The sequence below is a fragment of the Engraulis encrasicolus genome, chromosome 5 (assembly GCF_034702125.1).
Source record: "Engraulis encrasicolus isolate BLACKSEA-1 chromosome 5, IST_EnEncr_1.0, whole genome shotgun sequence".
NCBI lineage: Eukaryota > Metazoa > Chordata > Actinopteri > Clupeiformes > Engraulidae > Engraulis > Engraulis encrasicolus.
This window is the reverse complement of record NC_085861.1, coordinates 31,897,502-31,907,501: the sequence shown is the minus strand read 5'-3', so window position 1 is coordinate 31,907,501 and position 10,000 is coordinate 31,897,502. Positions and strand designations below refer to the sequence as shown.

Below are 10,000 nucleotides of genomic sequence, written 5' to 3'. Positions count from 1 at the left end.
CCCCTCTCTCAGAGGCAGAGGCAGAGGCGTACTGTAGTTTTGCAGTTCCCAAACGTTTTCTGTCTGCTGGGACCCCCATTTGGACCCAAGAATTCCCCTCCCCCCAACACACACACACACACACACACACACACACACACGCACGCACACACGCACGCACACACATACAACACGCATGTACGCAGGCACGCACACACGCACACACACAGGCACACGCACACACACAGGCACACACACACACACACACACACACATGCTCGCACACAGGCACACACACATGCTCGCACACACGCACACACACATGCTCGCACACACGCACACACACCCCACACACACACACACACACACACACACACCACACACACACACACACACACACACACACACACACACACACACACACACACACACACACACACAACACGCACGTACGTACGCATGCACACACACATGCCCACACACACACACACAAACACATTTACACATACAACACACGCATGCACATACACACACATTTACATTTATTACACATCGAATGGAATATTGTTTCTAACAATGTATGGGATGGTTTTAAAAGCATGTCCTGACCCCAAGTTTGGGAACCAATGCGGTAGGCCTACTTGTATGTGTAAAGTGCAAATTCCCCTGATAGGATTGTTTCTCAATTCAGTCATAATGAAAGTCCATGCTGACCCAAGTGGAGGAGGATGTGTGTGGATGTCTGCTGACTAGGTTGGTGCTGCTGGTGTCACCACCACCACCACCACAGACACCCTGCAAAGTCTTCTCCCCATGTAGACAGAGAGAGTAGAGAGAGAGAGGTTCCATTGGCCCATTGTTTCCTGGTTCTATTATGGCCCCCCTTAGGCAGACCTAGGCAGACCTAAGGACTGTTCTATTCATTGTAGGAGCATTATGACACGCCCCTTTAGGCAGACCGGAACCTGGTCGCGTTAGGTGCCCATAGAAACCTTTTATGTTGGCATATCTCTATACTTAAAGAATCTCTGATGTAGAGGTAGAGGCAGAGGCAGGAAGTCTTGGGCTGTGTTGACGAGTCATGTGACCAGAGAGAGGAAGTTTGAGGAAACTCAGATGCATGTCTGTGGCTTGCCCCAAAAGTCTCCTGTCGTCTGCAGAAGCTCAGTAGCTATTATCAGAAGCAGGCTGAGGTTTGAAGTTGGGCCAATTTGTTTTTCTTCTTCTCACTTCTCGTGCTTGGGCACAGGAGGTAGGATATATGCAGAAATCTCTTTCTCAGTCTTTCTCTCACTCTCTCTGTCTGTCTGTTTGTCTGCCTTCTCTCTCTCTCTCTCTCTCTCTCTCTCTCTCTCTCTCTCTCTCTCTCTCTCTCTCTCTCTCTCTCTCTCTCTCTCTCTCCCATCTCTCTGTGTGTTTATATCTTTGTCTTGGGGACATATCATGGATTCCTCCTCATGGGCATGTTGTGAAAAATGTGGGGATGACTTGTATGCCGCATGACTCCCATCTCAAATGCTCTTGAGAAAGCAGTTTTTTTTCTCCTCAGGGCAGATAGATAGATGGCCTATTCCCAAAGAATCAGCATATTGTTTCAGCTGAAAATATTGTGGTCCCTCTGTGTTTTATTTCCGCAGTCAAACCAGCAATGGACAAGCCCACACACGAATCCTCACCAAAGACAGAGCCGAAAGGTAAGGAAAACACAGCTGCTGCTAAGGAGAGGATAAGTGAGATGCATAATTTGGTCAGTAAGTTAAACTTGAGAAACAGTATAGTGCAGGGCAGGAAAATATGGATAAATGAAAAAGCCTTGGAATACAGTACAAAACTTGCAAAGATGAAAAAAATATGGAGTCAGGCGTCCAAGCTCAGACATGCAGGCATTCCACAGTCTGTCCAGGATGTAGGGCTCTCGTAAGCCTGATATTTTGCAGACTCAGCGTGATTTGTTTTATTCTGGTTAGGTGCTGCAGACAACTTCTGCCTTTTAAGCTTTAGGCATGCTTAAATAGCTGGTGTGTACAAGCTCTAACTAACCCATAAAAGTCTCCCTGCGTTTTTTTCTGTTATATGGTATTGTCTTTTAACTGTTTTCCTGAGATGGTATGCTAAGTATGACATGCTAAGTGTTTTCTGCTCTGACATGTTTAAGTATGCTGCGCTGTGCTCTGCACTGCCTTAAGGTCAGATTAGACTTCTGCAACTGCGCTCGTCAAAACTCGCGTGGGAGTGGCCACGAACCAACATTGTATTCATGCATCTGCGAGTTCTGCGAGGTCCGAGGTCTCGTCGCGAGCCACATTTGAAATTGCGCGATTAGGCTACTTTCACTACATTGAAAGCACTGCGGTCATTATAAAGCAATGTTGCTTTCTATCCCGGTTAGCTAGGTATTTTCACACAAATTGCAAAGGCAATGCACTGGTATCATTATTTGACATACCCAGTCTGTTTTCACGAGCAGAACATGCAAGCATGTAAAGACAGTTGATTCTGCCGATGTGTGTTTACATTCGGTGGAGGAACGGTAGTAAAACCGCAGGCATTGTGCCACGAGTGTTCAACTGATGCATTGTTTGTTACTTAGCTTGTAGCTTCGTGTATTTACACACATTTACACACAAGGCATTAATAAAGTTTTTAACAGAATACAGCTCTGCTCTCGCAAACTACTGGCATTGCGCTGCCACAAGAACAGAACAAGGAAGTAGCGAGACGACCAATCATAGCGCCTTGTTGTCTGCGTACTCCGCGTCCGTCCGACGGATAGTTAGAATTTTTTCGAGGCGCTCGACGACGGGCGCAGAGCCTCTGAGAGGGGGGCGTGGACTCGCATAGACAGAAAATGGACGGACGCAGATTCTATGCGTCCGAAGCATAAATCTAGCTTTACTCTGCGCTGTTCTCTCTCTCTCTCTCTCTCTCTCTCTCTCTCTCTCTCTCTCTCTCTCTCTCTCTCTCTCTCTTTCCCTTTGTAGACGAGAGGCACGACAGCAAGGACATGAGGAGCGACCCTCCCACAAAAATCAAGCTTCCCGGAATCGCCGGCCTACCGGGACGCAGAGCACCCCCGCCACCGGTGAAGGAGAAACCCCCGCCATTGGTCAAGGAGAAACCACACTTCACACCCAAGTGAGTACCCAAGCTAGCTCTTGCTTCTCTCTCTCACACACACACACGCACACACACACACACACACACACACACACACACACACACACACACACACACACACACACACACACACACACACACACACACACACACACACACACACACACACACACACACACACACACACACACACACACACACACACACACACACACACTGTCATTATTTATTACCTTGAATGTTCAGCGGTCATATTTCTGTTCTACATGCATCCACATGAAGGATTAAGATCCTCCAGGTTCTTGTCAGCTTTTCTTTTTCTTCACCTCCTTCCATAAACATGAAATGGCCCCTGTGTGGTTTGGGGCTGGGGCTGAGGCTGGGGATGAGGGGGTGGGTCTTTGGGCTTGTGTTACTTGTTGAGGTCCACGGTTGCAATCCCCACCACCGTTGCCATGGTAGTTGATTTGTTCCAGAGCGTTTGGTCCAGAGCCGGCTTTACCAATAAGCAGAGTAGGCAGTTGCCTAGGGCCCCACCAGCAAATTAGCCCATTGTAGGGGGCCCCCAACAGTCAATCCAGCTATGGTAAATACCCTCGGAAGTAGTTCAAAAGGGCCCCATGTCTATATTTTGCCTAGGGCCCCCAAATGGGTTGAACCGCTGCTGGTTGGGTGGGTTGGTCTTATGTAGACCTCCTTGGTTGGCTCGTTGGTCTCGGTTGGTTTTTCGCCGGTGTGGTGGATTCCAGTGGGCTGGTTTTCTCTATGCAGCAGCAGAGATGGAAACTTTGTGAGTCACCGTGGGACCCAAAACAAACGGCTCCTCTGCGCTTCCTGTTCCCAAAGCAAAGAGAGGGAGGGCGAAAAAAAAGACAGAGAGAGAGAGAGAGAGAGAGAGAGAGAGAGAGAGAGAGAGAGAGAGAGAGAGAGAGAGAGAGAGAGAGAATTAGGTGAGCTAAAGGGAAACTGAGATAGAGGGACAAATAGAAAGAATGAGAAATTGATGAAGAGAGACTAAAAAGAGGGGGAACACGAGAGAGAGAGAGGGGAGGGAGGGCCCACATACAGTAACATTATGAAAGACAAAAAGGGCTTTGTCTCCACAAAAAGACAGGAGAGAGTTGTAAATTAGAGCGTCAGGTAAACCGCAATCTACCACTCTGGCTACTGTCCGAGCTGCACTTTATAAATGCTCGGTTACACAACTGTGAAACCTTGGTCAGGTTGTGAAAACCACACGACTACGATGACATGTTACTCTGGACAAAACCTGCCAATCAGCTTGCCACTTGCCCTGTCCTCGATCTCTCTTACTTTCATTCTGCCTCCTACCATCCTACTCATTCTCTATCTATTTCTTTGCTATATATTTCTCTCACCTATGAAATATTTGAAGGGTTTATTTGCAAAACGGTCTATCCACCATTTTTGACTTTTGCATTTTATTATTGGAAATGACTGTCCAGAGGTTATTTCACCTTTGTGTGAATTGTTGCCGTTCAAATATTTTGGGAACATTCTTTTTAAACCTATGAAAAAAACATTTTGCAATACAAAATGTCAATTTCCCAACATTCTACAAAATGGAGATACACCGTTTTGCAAATAAACTCTTCATTTATCTCCTTTTCTCACTGTCTTGTCCGTTTGTCTATTCACCACAATCGTTCTTCAGGTCCCTTTTTGCCTCCATGCACCCATTTATGTATGTATCTACTGGTATCTGTGTATGTACCAATGTAAAATCTATATGCATACATTATAAGGGAAAGAGCAGCAGGGCATTCTGATATAAACAATTCAAATATGGAATTGAACGGAAGACTGACATGAATGTGTGTGTGTGCAGCGTGTGCGTGTGTGTGTGTGTGTGTGTGTGTGTGTGTGTGTGTGTGTGTGTGTGTGTGTGTGTGTGTGTGTGTGTGTGTGTGTGTGTGTGTGCGTGCGTGCGTGCGTGTGTGTGTGTGTGTGTGTGTGTGTGTGTGTGTGTGTGTGTGTGTGTGTGTGTGTGTGTGTGTGTGTGTGTGTGTGTGTGTGTGTGTGTATGCTTGTGTGCATATTACACCAATCTACCTTCATGAGGTCACTACTATTGGAGCACACCAACAAGGTGGGGCCCTCACTCCTTGTGGGGCCCAAATCCTGGACCCCAAGTTCTGACCCCTTTTGCTGGAGTAGTTTTGTTCAGGGACGTGCACAGGAATTTCAAAGGGCAGTTGCTCTAACCTGAAGAAAGGGCAACCCCCCCCCCAAAAAAAAAACATCAACAATGAGCGGCCTTCAGAATTTTTTAGGAAACTGCACCATGGGTATTATTATTTTTAGTAGTAGTAGTAGAAGTAGTATATTATTGTCATAATTATTAATATTATTTTATTGTATAGTATCTTGAATGCATACCATATGATATAACATGCTAGTTTTTAAACATGTAGGCCTACCTATTAATCATATCAGAGATGATCAGCCTTATGCCCACCTGCCCTAAATGTCTCCTGATCCACATTTCCTCATGTGTGGTATGTGGCTGTCCCTAAATTAAATGAAATTATGAGAAAAAAGCCTTGATAGTTTTTAAACCTGTAACTTATCAGTCACAGAGATGATCAGTCTTATGCCTACCTGCCCTATGTGCAGAGGTATGTGGCTCTGAGTCATTCTCATCTTAAATGAAATGAAATGATGAGTAAATTAATAGGCTAAATATGAGGATGCTTAATCAATTAACCCACTGTCATCTTTATAATCCTTGTAGCAGCCAAAGTAGACTTTAAGTTATAATAAATAGAAATAGTTTAAAAATGGTTAAAAAGATCATTTAATTTGAATTTGAAATTTCATTAATATGCATATTCCATGATTAAAATGATGAATATTATATGGGAAAGCTAAAACAATAAGAATTCACAGGTTTAGGTCATTTGTTGGGTCTTTTGTAGCCTATATTAAAAATGTGTACTGTCGCTTTAAGAATTGACGAGCCGGCTTTCATTTCAGATCGCAAAGAACCGTGGCGTGGGAGCGACCAGTTCTTATCTGTTGCTCTGAAGCTCCGAGCTTCTCGCAGACTTTATAACCTTTTATTTTCATTACAGATATTTTAGTTAGTTCATGCACATTTTGTAGGCCTATGTCTTGAGAACAGTAAACGTCAGTTATCATGTGGAGTGGATTTATTTCAATTACATGGACATTGACAGTGGAAACAGTATCTTTGGGTCGGAGAATATATAAGAAAAAGCACTTTCCAAGCGGTCTCACCAAGATCAAACCTCTACAATCCTGAAAAAGATGCGCTGCCTCACCTGCACCTGTTCATTTTTTTTCGCAGCCAACTCAGAGATGTGCTTCCTTTAGCTACCTACCCCCTTAAGTTCTCTCTTGCTTGATAAAACGACATGTCATCTGCATGTTTCTTAGTTGGGTTAGCCTTCCACAAAACAACCTGAGCCATGTAAAACGTTGACAATGACTGCAAGCTAGCTGGCTGTCGTTTTTCCCCAATATCTGAACATGGCACACCGGCTGTCAGAGTATAGGATCACTAAACGTCCTAAACTCGACATCGGCTTTAAGAGGCATTAATTGTGGTCATGTAATGTAATACTGTGTAGTCTGCTATGTTTCCAGCTCACCTCAGGCCGCCAGGGCAGTCGCTCTACTCCCACGACATCTTCGACATATTTTGCGTCTCTGCCCTGGTCGCATCGCATGCATGCTTGCTCCCCCCTCCCTCCCATGTAGAGCTGCGCGTGCCCCCCCGCAACGCGCATGCTGCCCCTCCCTTTGCCTATCTCTCGAGGTGCAGGTGAATCTGAATTTGAAAACTTAATTTAAGAAGCTTCAATCAAAAATACGAATTGCAAAGCAAATCAGTTGAAACATGAAATCTTGCCTATTTTTCCGAAGCATATCTACACCTGGCTGTCGGGTTTTTTTGCTACCTAAACGTGGCGCTGGCTGTCAGATGTATGATAACTAAAAGTTCTAAACTCAACATTGTTGATAATAGAGAGGTTGATTGTGAGCATATTTTGTACCCTAATATGTAGACTGTGTGTAGGGCTCTAGCCGACACCCAGGCATCTTCAAAATCTTTCGTGTCTCTTATAGGCGCTCAAGCGCCTGTCGCGTGCCTTCTCCCTCCCCACCGGAGTTGTTGCGTAGGCCTAGTACTACCTCACATCGCTCGTGCCCATTCTCGACGGGTCTGATGAATTTGTATGACTGACTTAAGTCTTTATTGTACAAAACTTCAATCAAAATTATGAATTATAAAGAAATCAAATGATATTGAAATATGAAATTATAATTGCCAAATTATTTTCCCCTCCCTTGGAAGGGCAATATCAGCCAATGTGGGCAAAAGGGCCGTTGCTCGGGCACCGTGGGCAACTATGCTGTGCACGTGCCTGGTTTTGTTGTTACTGGTAAAAGTAAAAGTGTAAAACTTTTCCTTACTGACAGGTTAAGGTTAGGGATTGTTTTGGTTTGGGCACAGTTTAGCATTGGCTATTGTTATCATTAATATGAATGGAAGACAATGAGAGGGCTGTGTGTGTGTGCGTGCGTGTGAAAACGGGGGCCGAAAAGCTGCAGTAAAACAACACGAACATGAAACCAAAGCAATGAGTGTAGTTTTGATGCCCAGCTCTAAGCTCTCATGCACATGCCCTGCACTTGAGTTCTGTATGCCCAGCTGTGGACAGTGGGTGCAAGAAGGGCATGCTCCTACACACACTCATGCCTAGTTTTCCACCTCTGACACGTGCACGCGCACGCACACACACACACAGAGTCGCTCAGAAACACAATCACACAGACTCACACACGCACACTCACATACGCACCAGACACATATGCACCAGACACACACACATGCACACATACGCACGCACACACACACACACGCACGCACGCACGCACGCACACGCACACACACACACACACACACACACACACACACACACACACACACACACACACACACACACACACACACACACACACACACACACACACACCCATAGAGAACGGGAAGACGGTTTGTCGTTCTCATTAGTGTCACCACATAGCCTACCTCAGAGATCAAGCAAGAGTCAAGGACTGTTTTTTCCATGGTGTTTTCTGTGAAAGCCCCTGTGGTTCAATATGTGTGAAACAGCCATAGGCGCATCTTGTCACCAGGCTAGGCATGCAGCCGCTTGGGGCCCCCAAGCCTGTATATGGTGAATAACAGCTAAGACTTTAAACTGCAGTAATGGCAATTTGTTGTGAATGTTCATTCTTTTGAATATCCTCTTGGGGTCCCAACTTACCCTAGAATCGCCTCGTTTCAAACACCAACCAGTACACTTCACACTTGAACTGGAGAGTTTCCTTGCTTCTCTGATGCACTGTTGTCAGACTAAGACGTCACTCGGAAAGTGCCAGCCCTTGTGCCAGTTTCACAAACATATACAAGACACAAAAAATGGGGTCATGGTGTACAGATATACAATGCAAAAGGAACTACATAGTTTGTAAAGTGTTGACTGGAATTTGACGTAATAATGCCCCATTTGACTCGTGCTAAGAATCTTTCTTCTTTCTTTCTTCACTGACACATCAAGTGAAATGATCCCCATCGTTACATACGTCCAGTATAAATATGTTTGGCTGCGCAAATTGAGAACTCTGAATATATTTATGACAGTTTCTACCGCTTTGCCTTTGCCAGCTGTAAGAACATACTGTACAAATGGAAGAAGAGCTGGCCACTGGCAAAAACATGTCATTATTTTGGCAGTGGGAGCTAAAACAGTGCTTAATAGAAAGGGATTGTATACCTACAGACACATACACACGTGCACACACACACACACACGCACGCACGCACACACACACACACACACACACACACACACACACACACACACACACACACACACACACACACACACACACACACACACACACACACACACACACACACACACACACACACACACACACACACACATGGCAGCCACACACACACGGCAGCAACAGCAGCAGACAGGGTGTGAAACTAAATATTCTTCCATTCTCCAACTCCAATTCTATTTTCTCCAGCTGCCTGTACTGCATGTATATACACCATTATATAAAGCCTACATGCATTCAGGCGTTAGGTATCATGCTCATTTAAATTCTGGAAAATTTGACCACAGCAGAAGCAGGCAGCATCAACAAGGCCTCTTAATTTATTATATAAGCCTTAAAGGGCTATGCCACTATTTTGGGGCTTAATACAGTTTAAATCGTTGGCTGGGGTTTATAAAGATGGTAAAGTGTCTTATTTTTCATGTAAGCCGTTGTCTTGTTTTAAGACAAGGTAAGAGAGGGAGCATGTCGCTAAGCTAGTGAAAGTCAATGGATCCATGTAGCATGCTACAATGCTACACGGATACATTGACTTTCACTAGCTTAGCGACATATTCCCTCTTTTAACTTAAAGCAAGACAACCGCTTCCATGAAAAATAAGACACTTTACCACCTTTATAAACCCCAGCCAACGATTTTAACTGTATTAAGCCCCAAAATAGTGGCATACCCCTTTAACTTTTCAGTCCCAGTAAGTAAGTAAGTACGCAAGTACAGGTAAGTAAGTAAGTAAGTAAGTAGCCTAAGTAAGTAAGTAAGTAAGTAAGTAAGTAAGTAAGTAAGTAAGTAAGTAAGTCAGTCAGTCAGTCAGTCAGTCAGTCAGTTAGTCAGTCAGTCGGTAATTGAATGAGTTAGTCAGTTAATGAGCAAGTAAGTTAATGTGTTAGTGAGTAAGTTACTGCAACTATTTTTTGGTGCTTTCTCAATGCTTTACTCCCTTCTTTTCTAGGATCAATGGTGAGCAGTCTAGTGGTGCTCCGCATGGCTCGGAGCAGGAGA

The 10,000-nt window shown here is 44.7% G+C and overlaps 1 protein-coding gene across 4 annotated transcripts in view; it reads left to right on the top strand.

The window, feature by feature from the left end:
- Positions 1-10,000, top strand: part of sh3d21 (SH3 domain containing 21) — a 34,917-nt gene that overhangs the window by 12,976 nt on the left and 11,941 nt on the right. For all 4 annotated transcript variants that reach the window (XM_063199106.1, XM_063199103.1, XM_063199102.1 and 1 more), the window contains exons 11-13: positions 1,617-1,673; positions 2,961-3,114; positions 9,951-10,000. The exon at positions 9,951-10,000 is cut by the window's right edge and continues 119 nt beyond it. In XM_063199106.1, the coding sequence (XP_063055176.1) occupies positions 1,617-1,673; positions 2,961-3,114; positions 9,951-10,000 (261 nt within the window). The remainder of the gene's footprint in view (positions 1-1,616; positions 1,674-2,960; positions 3,115-9,950) is intronic.